This window comes from Oncorhynchus kisutch, linkage group LG6 (genome assembly GCF_002021735.2).
Source record: "Oncorhynchus kisutch isolate 150728-3 linkage group LG6, Okis_V2, whole genome shotgun sequence".
NCBI classification, from domain to species: Eukaryota; Metazoa; Chordata; class Actinopteri; order Salmoniformes; family Salmonidae; genus Oncorhynchus; species Oncorhynchus kisutch.
In genome coordinates, this window is record NC_034179.2 from 22,713,366 (window position 1) to 22,726,468 (window position 13,103).

General features: G+C 42.9%; 1 protein-coding gene across 1 annotated transcript in view; it reads right to left on the bottom strand.

Annotated features, from left to right (window-relative positions):
• Positions 1–13,103, bottom strand: part of LOC109891743 (leucine-rich repeat-containing protein 75B) — a 41,629-nt gene that overhangs the window by 15,439 nt on the left and 13,087 nt on the right. The window contains exons 2-3 of the mRNA XM_031826408.1: positions 12,747–12,875; positions 11,317–11,429 (exon numbers count right to left, since the gene is read on the bottom strand). Of these exons, the coding sequence (XP_031682268.1) occupies positions 11,317–11,429; positions 12,747–12,875 (242 nt within the window). The remainder of the gene's footprint in view (positions 1–11,316; positions 11,430–12,746; positions 12,876–13,103) is intronic.

Sequence of the window (13,103 nt, forward strand, 5' to 3'; positions counted from 1 at the left end):
CTTGGACAACCATTGACCCTCGCCCGCTGAGTGTAGTACCATATAAAGTGATTAAAGGTATATACAGTGCCTTGCGAAAGTATTCGGCCCCCTTGAACTTTGCGACCTTTTGCCACATTTCAGGCTTCAAACATAAAGATATAAAACTGTATTTTTTTTGTGAAGAATCAACAACAAGTGGGACACAATCATGAAAAAAACAGGCATCCTCTACTGACATTGATTGGATATTTCTAACTTTTTTAACAAATCAAAAACTGAAAAATTGGGCGTGCAAAATTATTCAGCCACCTTAAGTTAATACTTTGTAGCGCCACCTTTTGCTGCGATTACAGCTTTAAGTCGCTTGGGGTATGTCTCTATCCGTTTTGCACATCGAGAGACTGACATTTTTTCCCATTCCTCCTTGCAAAACAGCTCGAGCTCAGTGAGGTTGGATGGAGAGCATTTGTGAACAGCAGTTTTCAGTTCTTTCCACAGATTCTCGATTGGATTCAGGTCTGGACTTTGACTTGGCCATTCTAACACCTGGATATGTTTATTTTTGAACCATTCCATTGTAGATTTAGCTTTATGTTTTGGATCATTGTCTTGTTGGAAGACAAATCTCCGTCCCAGTCTCAGGTCTTTTGCAGACTCCATCAGGTTTTCTTACAGAATGGTCCTGTATTTGGCTCCATCCATCTTCCCATCAATTTGAACCATCTTCATGCTGCCACCACCATGTTTGACAGTGGGGATGTTGTGTTCAGGGTGATGAGCTGTGTTGCTTTTACGCCAAACATAACGTTTTGCATTGTTGCTGGCATTGTTGCCAAAAAGTTCAATTTTGGTTTCATCTGACCAGAGCACCTTCTTCCACATGTTTGGTGTGTCTCCCAGGTGGCTTGTGGCAAACTTTAAATGACACTTTTTATGGATATCTTTAAGAAATGTCTTTCTTCTTGCCACTCTTCCAAAAAGACCAAATAATGCATGCAGAGGCGATACTCATTGGACGGCACTTCATCAAGCAACAAGGCAATGACCCTAAACATACTGCTAGAGCAACGAAGGGGTTTTTGATGGCCAAAAAGTGGAAAATCATTGACTGGTCGAGTCAATCACCGGATCTGAATCCAATTGAACATGCATTTTACATGCTGAAGAGGAGACTGAAGGCAATAAGTCCCCGAAACAAGCAGGGACTGAAGATGGCTGCAGTACAGGCCTGGCAGAGCATCACCAGGCAAGATACCCAGCGTCTGGTGATGTCGATGCAATGCAGACTTCAAGCAGCCATTGTATGCAAAGGATATGCGACCAAATATTAACAATGATTGCTTTATTCTACATTATGTTAAACTGTCCAATGTTTTTTTTGGTGGGGGGGGGGACAATGTACAGAAGCTTCTATAATTTCTAAATGGTTGGAATGGATGTATGGAAATACCCTCAAGAAGACAGTCTGCACTTCACCCTCATTTTCATTGTATCCTTTCAAACTCAAAGTGCTAGAGTACAGAACCAAAATAACAAAACAATGGTCACTGTCCAATGAATTATGGTGCTCACTGTAGGTCTGTAGCAGTTTAGGTCTAGAGTGTCTCCCCCTTTGAAGAGGGGGATGATCGCGGCAGCTTTCCAATCTTTAGGAATCTCAAACGATACGAAAGAGAGGTTGAACAGGCTAGTAATAGGGGTTGCAACAATTTCGGCAGATAATTTTAGAAAGAGAGGGTCCAGATTGTCTAGCTCGGCTGATTGGTAGGTGTCCAGATTTTGCAGCTCTTAAAGAACATCAGCTATCTGAATTTGGGTGAAGCTAAGCTAGCCTTAGCTTTCTTAACTGCCTGTGTATATTGGTTCCTGACTTCCCTGAAGAGTTGCATATCACGGGGGCTCTTCGATGCTAATGCAGTATGCCACAGGATGTTTTTGTACTGGTCAAGGGCTGTCAGGTCTGGAATGAACCAAGGGCTATATCTGTTCCTGGTTCTACATTTTTTGAATGGGACATGCTTATTTAAGATGGTGAGGATTGCACTTTTAAAGAATAACCAGGCATCCTCTACTGACGAGATGAGGTCAATATCCTTCCAGGATACCCAGGCCAGGTCGATTAGAAAGGCCTGCTTGCTTAAGTGTTTTAGGGAGCGTTTGACAGTAATGAGGGGTGGTCGTTTGACCACAGACCCATTACGGATGCAGGCAATGAGGCAGTGAGCGCTGAGATCTTGGTTGAAAACAGCAGTGTATTTGGAGGGCAAGTTGGTTAGGATGATATCTATGGGGGTGCCCGTGTTTACTGATTTGGGGTTGTACCTGGTAGGTTCATTGATCATTTGTGTGAGATTGAGGGCATCAAGCTTAGATTGTAGGATGGCCGGGGTGTTAAGCATGTCCCAATTTAGGTCACCTAGCAGCACGAGCTCTGAAGATAGATGGGGGGCAATCAATTCACATATGGTGTCCAGGGCACAGCTGGGGGCAGAGGGTGATCTATAGCAAGCGGCAATGGTGAGAGACTTGTTTCTGGAAAGGTGGATTTTTAAAAGTAAAAGCTCGAATTGTTTGGGTACAGACCTGGATGGTAAGACAGCACTGCAGGCTAACTCCGCCCCCTTTGGCAGTTCTATCTTGTCGGAAAATGTTATAGTTAGGGATGGAAATTTCAGGGGTTTTGGTGGTCTTCCTAAGCCAGGATTCAGACACGGCTATGACATCTGGGTTGGCAGAGTTTGGTAAAGCAGTGAATAAAACAAACTTAGGGAGGAGGCTTCTAATGTTAACATGCATGAAACCAAGGCTTTTACGGTTACAGAAGTCAACAAATGAGAGCACCTGGGGAATAGGAGTGGAGCTAGGCACTGCATGGCCTGGAATAACCTCTACATCACCAGAGGAACAGAGGAGGAGTAGGATAAGGGTACGGCTAAAGGCTATAAGAACTGGCCGTCTAGTACGTTCGGAACAGAGAGTAAAAGGAGCAGGTTTCTGGACGTGATAGAATAGATTCAAGGCATAATGTACAGACAAAGGTATGGTGGGATGTGAATACATTGGATGTAAACCTAGGCATTGATTGATGAGAGATTGTCTCTAGAAACATTTAAACCAGCTGATGTCATCACGTGTGGGAGGTGGAACTAAAGGGTTGGCTAAGGCATATTGCGCAGGGCTAGAGGCTCTACAGTGAAATAAGACAATAATCACTAACCAGAACGGCAATGGACAAGGCATATTGACATTAGGGAGAGGCATGCGTAGCCGAGTGTTCATAGGGGTCCAGTGAGTAGTTAGGCTGGCTGGAGACACGGCGATTCAGACAGCTAGCAGGCCGGGTGAGGGAGGCAGAAGGGTCTTAGAGGGACGTCGCGATGGAGGAAGTCTGTTATAGCCTCCTCATGTGGATTAGTAAGGTTCCGTGTATCAAAGGGGTCCAGTCTAATTGGTCCCGGCTAGCAGGCTAGCAAATGGGCATTCAGGGGACGTCGCGACGGAGGGGCCTGTTGGAACAAAAACAACCCTCGGGCAGATTACGTCTGTAGTCCAGTCGTGAAGGATAAGCAGGGCTTCGTGTAGTAAAGGGGGTCCAAGCCAATTGGGTCCCAGCAAAATAGGTATAGTGGCGCAAAAAATTGTCCGATGGACCTATTCAGCTAACAGTCTGATATGCTCTAGACAGCTAGCGGGCCGCGGCTAGCAGGCTAGCAGTAGGGCATTCAGGGTACGCCATGATGTAGGAGCCAGTTGAATAACCCCCTTGGACAGATTACGTTGGTAGTCCAGTTGTGAAGGAGCTCCGTACCGGCAGTAAAAGGAGTCCGGGCCAATTGGAAAAATAGGTATTGTAGCCCCGGATTGGCTGATGGACCTCTTCAGCTAGCCGGGAGATGGGCCTAGTATGGGCTAGCTCCAGGCTAACTGGTGCTTGCTTTGGGACAGAGACGTTATCCGAGTGGCTACTCCTGGCTTGCAGCTAGCTAGCTGCGATGATCCAGGTGAAAAGGTTCAGAGCTTGAGATAGAAATCCGGGGATATGGAGAGAAAATAGGTCTGGTATGCTCTGGTTTGAATCGCATTGTGCAAACCGGCAAGAGTTTTCTGAGCTATAGGTTAGCTGATGACCGCTAGCAGTGGTTAGCTGACTAGTAGCTAGTTAGCGGGCTAGCTTCTGTTGGGGGATTCCGGTTCAGAAGTAAAGAAAAATACTTAAGAAAAAAATCTGATCCACACCACATTGGGTGAGGCGTGTTGCAGGAGACTATTTTGAAGTTGAGGTTTAGAAAAATATAAAAAAGATATGTGAAGAAAAATATATAAAACGATTTATACATGGGACACGATGAGACGAGGACAAAGACGTCTGACTGCTATGCCATCTTGGATTGACCTTGTCACAACACAGTTGATTGGATCAAACACATTAAGGAAAGATATTCCACAAATTAACTTAAGGCACACCTGTTAATTGAAATGCATTCCAGGTGACTACCTCATGAAGCTGGTTGAGAGAATGCCAAGAGTGTGCAAAGCTGTCAAAGGCAAAGTGTGGCTATTTTGAAGAATCTAAAATATATAATATGTTTTGTTTAACACTTTTTTGTTTACTGCATGATTCCATATTTGTTATTTCATAGTTTTGATGTCTTCACTATTATTCTACAATGTAGAAAATAGTCCAAACTAAGAAAAACCCTTTAATGAGTAGGTATCCAAACTTTTGACTGGTACTGTCACACCCTGATCTGTTTCACCTGTCTTTGTGCTTGTCTCCACCCCCCCTCTAGGTGTCGCCCATCTTCCCCATGATCCCCAGTGTATTTATACCTGTGTTCTCTGTTTGTCTGTTGCCAGTTCGTTTTGTCTGTCAAGCCTACCAGCGGTTTACCCCTTGTGCCGGTCTTTCTATTGTTCCTTTTTTCTAGTTTTGACCATTCTGCCTGCCCTGAGCCTGCCTTCTGTTCTGTACCTTTTCACTGCCCGGGATTACTGACCTCTGCCTGCCCTTGACAGCCTCCACCCTAACTATTCAGGCTCCCGAGTGGCGCAGCAGTTTAAGGCACTGCATCTAGGTGCTAGGGACCCTGGTTCGATCCCGGGCTGTATCACAACCGGATGTGATCGAGAGAACCATAAGGCGGTGCACAATTGGCCCAGCATTGTCCGGGTTAGGGGAGGGTTTGGCTGGGCTAGGCCGTCATTGTAAAATAAGAATTTGTTCTTAACTGACTTGCCTAGTTAAATAAAGGGTAAACATTGTTTTAAATAGCAGCCACTCTACTCATAGCCTCAACACTTACTACCAAGGCTCTCCCACTGTGTTCATTTGCAGGCTCTACTCTGGCAGCATGCTCCTCTCTGTAAATCATCCATCTTCTCACAGCCTTTACCCTAACTACCCAGCCAGGCAGCCTCAGCCACACTGCACTGGAACACTGTCAACACCATTCCTTTTCAAGTACATTTCACGGCTTACTGAAAAACTGCGTAAGAGTTTGTGCTGTGAATACTAGTAGCATTTAGGGCACAATTCATAATAGTTTCACTGATAATGGGTATTTGATCATTTGTTGTTTGATAGTGGGTATACTTCACATAAAGTGATGCTTTTCCTCAATTGTTGTATTTATGCTATAGAGTATTCTTCCCCATCTAACCTCTCTGGTGTTCTCTCTGTTTCTCTCATGCTCCCTCTCTCTCAAGTTGGTCCCATCTTAAAATAATTTCTCATATTGATTGTGTTCTCTTGCTTCTCCCAGATGATTTTCTTTGTGTCGATTTTGTTCAACAGTTGCCTCAGCGAGAGCACAGAGCTGTTCAGCGGTCTGAGCTGGGGCTCTAGGGTAAACGAGAGAGAGAGACATATGTAAACAGGTTTCCCATGCCAATAAAGCCCTAACATTGAGAGAAGGAGAAAGGGGGAGGGAGAGAGTGAGGGAGGGAGGGAGGGAGGGAAAGAGGGAGAGAGAGTGTGGTGGGGGCTGCAGGGCTACCCATTAGAAGCCCTGTGTTTCATTAATTCCCCCTGCCTAGTCTTACAGTAAATAGGTTACAGCTATAGGCATGTTCTCTCATTTATAGGAAAAAAGGAGTATTACTTGTACCATAGCATGCTTTCCAGTGACAGAAAGTCACTGCATTCATTTCAGAGCTCATGCATAAATGAAACTCAGACCTTGCTTTGTTACTTGTCAGCTCAGTCCTAGAACAGTGTGAATGGTGCAGAGCCATTTTGTCCTGTATTGTTCGGAATCATGTCCCAGGAGAGATCAAAATCTATTTCATTTGTCTACAATAGCATGTTATCTAGCTCAACAAAAACAAGAAGAAGCACTAACTGTAGCCAATCAAGGGCCATATTCAGCACATAGCATAAGACAACATTCCCCAGGTATAATTAAATCCACTCATGCATTGCACAGCACTTATTTTGATCGCTGATCATTTTCCTGCACTGTAGGAAATGTAAACGTATAGTGTATGAGTTTTAAAAAGGCTTCAAGTTTGTACAGTACTTTACACTGACATTTTAGACTTGATTTGCCCTAACGAAAAAATGTTTCGTTATCACCCCAGTGTTTAATTGGTATATTGTAATTACTTCGCCACCATGGCCTATTTATTGCCTTACCTCCCTTATCTTACCTCATATGCACACACTGTATATAGACTTTTTCTACTGTATTATTGACTGTTTCTTTATTCCATGTGTAACTCTGTGTTGTTGTATGTGTTGAACTGCTTTGCTTTATCTTGGCACGGTCACAGTTGTAAATGAGAACTTGTTCTCAACTAGCCTTCCTGGTTAAATAAAGGTGAAAAAAAGTTGGGGTGGTATACAGAAGATAGTCCTATTTGGTAAAAGACCAAGTCCATATTATTGCAAAAGAGGTCAAATAAGCAAAGAGAAATGACAGTCCATCATTACTTTAAGACATAGAGGTCAGTCAATGTGTACTTTGAAAGTTTCTTCAAGTGCAGTCACAAAAACCAAGCGCTATGATGAAACTGGCTCTCATGAGGACCGCCACAGGAAAGGAAGACCCAGAGTTAGCTCTGCTGCAGAGGACTAGTTCATTAGAGTTACCAGCCTCAGAAATTGCAGCCAAATAAATGCTTCACAGAGTTCTAGGAACAGACACATCTCAACCTCCACTGTTCAGAGAAGCCTGCGTGAATCAGGCCTTCATGATCGGAAACTCGTACTGTCCATCATAACTGTAGCAGTGTTCACTAAATACATTTCCATTGGGGTGGAGGCAGAGTAAACTGTTGAGAGGGTGGGGGAATGACTATTGGGGGAGTAGCATGACCATTGAGGGGGTTTGGGAACCAAGTTAAATTTAAAACAAAAATGGTCATAAAAAAAGTACTAATACAGTGGGGCAAAAAGTATTTAGTCAGCCACCAATTGTGCTAAAAAGTTCTCCCACTTAAAAAGATGAGAGGCCTGTAATTTTCATCATAGGTACACTTCAACTATGACAGACAAAATGAAAAAAAAATCCAGAAAATCACATTGTAGGATTTCTTATGAATTTATTTGCAAATTATGGTGGAAAATAAGTATTTGGTCAAAAACAAAAGTTTATCTCAATACTTTGTTATATACCCTTTGTTGGCAATGACAGAGGTCAAATGTTTTCTGTAAGTCTTCACAAGGTTTTCACACACTGTTGCTGGTATTTAGGCCCATTCCTCCATGCAGATCTCCTCTAAAGCAGTGATGTTTTGGGGCTGTTGCTGGGCAACACGGACTTTCAACTCCCTCCAAAGATTTGGACATGTACTGGCTTAAGCAGGGGGACACGTCTGGCACGGCAGGATTTGAGTCCCTGGTGGCGTAGTGTGTTTCTGATGGTAGGCTTTGTTACTTTGGTCCCAGCTCTCTGCAGGTCATTCTCTAGGTCCCCCCGTGTGGTTCTGGGATTTTAGCTCACTGTTCTTGTGATCATTTTGACCCCACGGGGTGAGATCTTGCGTGAAGCCCCAGATCGAGGGAGATTATCAGTGGTCTTGTATGTCTTCCATTTCCTAATAATTGCTCCCACAGTTGATTTCTTCAAACCAAGCTGCTTACCTATTGCAGATTTAGTCTTCCCAGCCTGGTGCAGGTCTACAATTTTGTTTCTGGTGTCCTTTGACAGCTCTTTGGTCTTGGCCATAGTGGAGTTTGGAGTGTGACTGTTTGAGGTTGTGGACAGGTGTCTTTTATACTGATAACAAGTTCAAACAGGTGCCATTAATACAGGTAACGAGTGGAGGACAGAGGAGCCTCTTAAAGAAGAAGTTACAGGTCTGTGAGAGCCAGAAATCTTGCTTGTTTGTCGGTAACCAAATACTTATTTTCCACCATAATTTGCAAATAAATTCATTAAAAAACCTACGATGTGATTTTCTGGATTTTTTTTCTTATTTTGTCTGTCATAGTTGAAGTGTACCTATACACTCAGAAGTTTACACACTAAGTTGACTGTGCTTTTAAACAGCTTGGAAAATTCTAGAAAATGATGTCATGCTTTAGAAGCTTCTGATAGGCTCATTGACATCATTTGAGTCAATTGGAGGTGTACCTGTGGATGTATTTCAAGGCCTACCTTCAAATTCAGTGCCTCTTTGCTTGATATCATGGGAAAATCAAAAGAAATCAGCCAAGACCTCAGGAAAAAAATGGTAGACTTTGTAGACTGGAAAATGCTCCCAAGGATGAACCTAACGCCTGAAGGTACCACCTTCATCTGTCCAAACAATAGTACGCAAGTATAAACACCATGGGACCACACAACAGTCATACTGCTCAGGAAGGAGACACGTTCTGTCTCCTAGAGATGAACGTACTTTGGTGCGAAAAGTGCAAATCAATCCCAGAACAACAGCAAAGGCCCTTGTGAAGATGCTGGAGGAAACAGGTACAAAAGTAAATATATCCACAGTAAAACGAGTCCTATATTGACATGTAACTCAGCAAGGAAGAAGCCACAGCTCCAAAACCTCCATAAAAAAGCCAGACTACAGTTTGCAACTGGACACGGGGACAAAGATTGTACTTTTTGGAGAAATGTCCTCTTGTCTGATGAAATAAATAGAATTGTTTGGCCATAATGACCATTGTTATGTTTGGAGGAAAAAAGGGGAGGCTTGCAAGCCGAAGAACACTGTAACGGCCGTTGGTGGAAGACGGTGAGGACCAAGGTGCAGCATGGTAAGTGTTCATTATTTTAATGGTACAACTGAACACTATCAAACAAGCAACAAAAGAACAACCAAAATAGCCCCGTCAGGTGCAAAACACACTAAACAGAATATAAGTACCCACAACCCATAGTGGGAAAACAAGCTGCCTAAGTATGGTTCTCAATCAGAGACAACGATCGACAGCTGCCTCTGATTGGGAACCATACCAGGCCAAACACAGAAATACAAAACCTAGAATACACAACATAGAATGCCCACCCCAACTCACGCCCTGACCAAACTAAAACAGAGACATAAAAAAGGAACTAAGGTCAGGACGTGACAAACACCATCCCAACTGTGAAGCACGGGGGTGGCAGCATCATGTTGTGGGGGTGTTTTGCTGCAGGAGGGACTGGTGCACTTCACAAAATAGATGGCATCATGAGGGAGAGAAAAGCATGTGGATATATTGAAGCAACATCTCAAGACATCAGTCAAGTTAAAGCTGGGTCGCAAATGGGTCTTCCAAATGGACAATGACCCAAAGCATACATCCAAAGTTGTGGCAAAATGGCTTAAGGACAACAAAGTCAAGGTATTGGAGAGGCCATCACAAAGCTCTGACCTCAATCCTATAGAAAATTTGTGGGCAGAACTGAAAAAGCGTGTGCGAGCAAGGAAAAAAAAACGTGTGCGAGCAAACCAAACCTGACTCAGTTACACCAGCTCTGTCAGGAGGAATGGGACAAAATTCAACCAACTTATTGTGGGAAGCTTGTGGAAGGCTACCCAAAACATTTGACCCAAGTTAAACAATTTAAAGGCAATGCTACCAAATACTAATTGAGTGTTTGTAAACGTATGACCCACTGGAAATGTGATGAAAGAAATAAAAGCTGAAATAAATCACTCTACATTAGCTCACCCAGAAAAGCCATTGCTGAAAGAAAAAAATAAGCAAACACGTTTGGTGTTCGGCAAAAGGCATGTGGGAAACTACCAACACATATGGAAGAAGGTACTTTGGTCAGATGAGACTAAAATGTAGCTTTTTGGCCATCAAGGAAAATGCTATGTCTGGCGCAAACCCAACATCACCCCGAGAACACCATCCCGACAGTGAAGCATGGTGGTGGCAGCATCATGCTGTGGGGATGTTTTTCATCGGCAGGGATTGGGAAATTTGTCAGAATTGAAGGAATGATGGATGGCGTGAAATACAGGGAAATTCTTGAGGGTAACCTGTTTCAGTCTTTGAGACTGGGATGGAGGTTCACCTTCCAGCAGGACAATTTCCCTAAGCATACTGCTAAAGCAACACTCGAGTGGTTTAAGGGGAAACAGTTAAATGTCTTGGAATGGCCAAGTCCAAGCCCAAACCTCAATCCAATTGAGAATCTGTGGTATGACTTAAAGATTGCTGTACACCAGCGGAACCCATCCAACTTGATGAAGCTGGAGCAGTTTTGCCTTGAATGGGCAAAAATCCCAGTGGCTAGATGTGCCAAGCTTATAGAGACATACCCAAAGAGACTTGCAGCTGTAATTGCTGAAAAAGGTGGCTCTACAAAGTATTGACTTTGGGGGGGTGAATAGTTATGCACGCTCAAGTTCTGTTTTTTGTCTTATTTGTTTGATTCACAAGAAAAAATAATTAGCATCTTCAATGTGGTAGGCATGCTGTGTAAATCAAATGATACAACCTCCCCAAAAAATAAATGTTTAATTCCTGGTTGTAAGGCAACAAAAAAGGAAAAATGCCAAGGCGGGTGAATACTTTCGCAAGCAGTAACTTCGCTAAATTACCGGTAGCTTTGCAACCCTATCCAAGACACAAACAAAATAGACTTGGTGGAAGCTGGTGATGCTGTGTAATTTTCTAACACATGAAATCCTTGCTGTTATTGTACAGTAAAGCACTCAATATCAGGAGTGACTAATCTCTAACAAACACTCACTGAACACGAGACTGTTCTGTTTCAGAGATGTTAGTGGGCTTAAGTAGGTTTTTGGGGCCGTGCGTACTGTATCACTCCTCTGATGTCTGTTTGCTGTTCGCTGTTCATTTGTTTGCAGTGGAGTTATGGCAGTAGCTCTCCCAGTTAGTGGATGTGCCAGCGATAGATGGACAGATCGGCAGACGGACAGACTCACCAGGCCTGCGACTTCCTCCTGGGAAGGCTTTGTCTCATCCACTTGGAGTGAGGGGTCAGGTGGAATATCAGCTGTCTGCAGATCTTGTTGGATGACTTCAGTGAATCTGTTTCCTGTAATATACACACACACATACATACATACATACATATGGTGAAAGTGTCTGTCTTTCAAATAGAGGAACAATCAAAGTGACTGCTCTTGTTGACTCTCTGAACTGAATACATTTAATGAAAATATGCCTATTTTCCTTTCCGACATCATGAACAATGGAATTAGACCCCTGCATTTTCCTTCATATGATGTCAAATGCATCATATGGGGATGATTTCTGTATTTTGAAAGTTACATATCTCGAAAAAACATTTTGCGACTATGTCAACAATGCACTAATGAAACAAATTCCAAAATATTGTTTTGGGGTGGAATTTTCCTTTAAACCACATTTAGGACAGCAGGTAACATTGTGACGCCTAAGAATGAATTGATACATTTTAGAAGCCCAAGGCAGAACATCTTGGATACACATATTTCAATGGACCACTGTTTCACTTATGTCCTTGCAACCCCTATTATGCCACATTGACCTGTGTAGTGATGGGGCTGTTTCCTTTGTTCTTAGAATGTTGGTTTAAAATGTGAAGGTTATTTATATTGTCTGATCCCCTTCACTTATCCCACTACAAACAATCCAACCATTTGGCTCCTATCACCACATTATCTCAAGGCCCTTCTCCCTTGTCCATCCAACATTGTTATACATCAAAATATACTTTAGCATCTCTGTCAGTCCCTCTCTCCTTGGTCTTGCTCTTGTTCTATTGCTCTTTCTCCCTCATAATAACATTTTCTTTTTGATGTGAATTGGGGCATTGTCAACATGGAATCAAATTCAAAATGGATTCAGAATATGCACAGGCAGTAGCCACCACATGGCTCTTGAGTTATAGATACACAGTACTATGGTTGAATGCACAATAAAAGTAATGTTTTGAAGCAGTGAAACTGGTTCTTCATGTTTTGATGAGTTATTGTTGACATTGGATTGTACTTTTGACAGTTGTAGAAATGACACCACACTGTGACTGACCTACTTCTTGTCATTAGTTATAAATAGGCGCCCCATGTCTCCAGCACCTCAAGAGTGAATACCTGCACACACACACAAATGCGTCATTCAGAGCCTAATCATAACTGTATGATTTATGGCAGCAGTTGGAAGGCTGGAACCAAACCAAATGGCCTAGCAGTCATATTTCTAAGACCATCATCTATTTGCTCTTGAATTTACCCTTGCAGCCGTGGATTCCTAAACGTTCAATTTTCTGTGCCTGATCTCATTTGATGTTCCCTGACAACAGCACGGCTGAGGTGGTTGACACAGCCAGACAAACAGACAGCTCAACAGTCAGACATTACAATGGGCTTACCCTCTTTGGGCACTGCATGTCTTTGGCCAGGCTGAGCAAGAGCTCATGGGAGATTGGATCCACCAGGTTGAGAAAGGCTGAGTTCTTATAGAGGATATCATTGAGGGATGTTCCCTGGAGTCCCAAGTCCTGTGGGAACACAGAGCAAGAGAGAATAATCTACCATTTGTGTTTATTTTCAATCATTCCAAGATCCAACAAGGGGGGAATTGCAATATATTTAAGTGCAAGTCATGCATCATTAAGTATTCAAGTGACATGATGTGGACTGCTTAATGGTAACAGATTATTAATGTATTTACATAATCCTTTCATCAGCCACTTTCATTGTTATGTTCATTTATCAAGCTGAGAGGA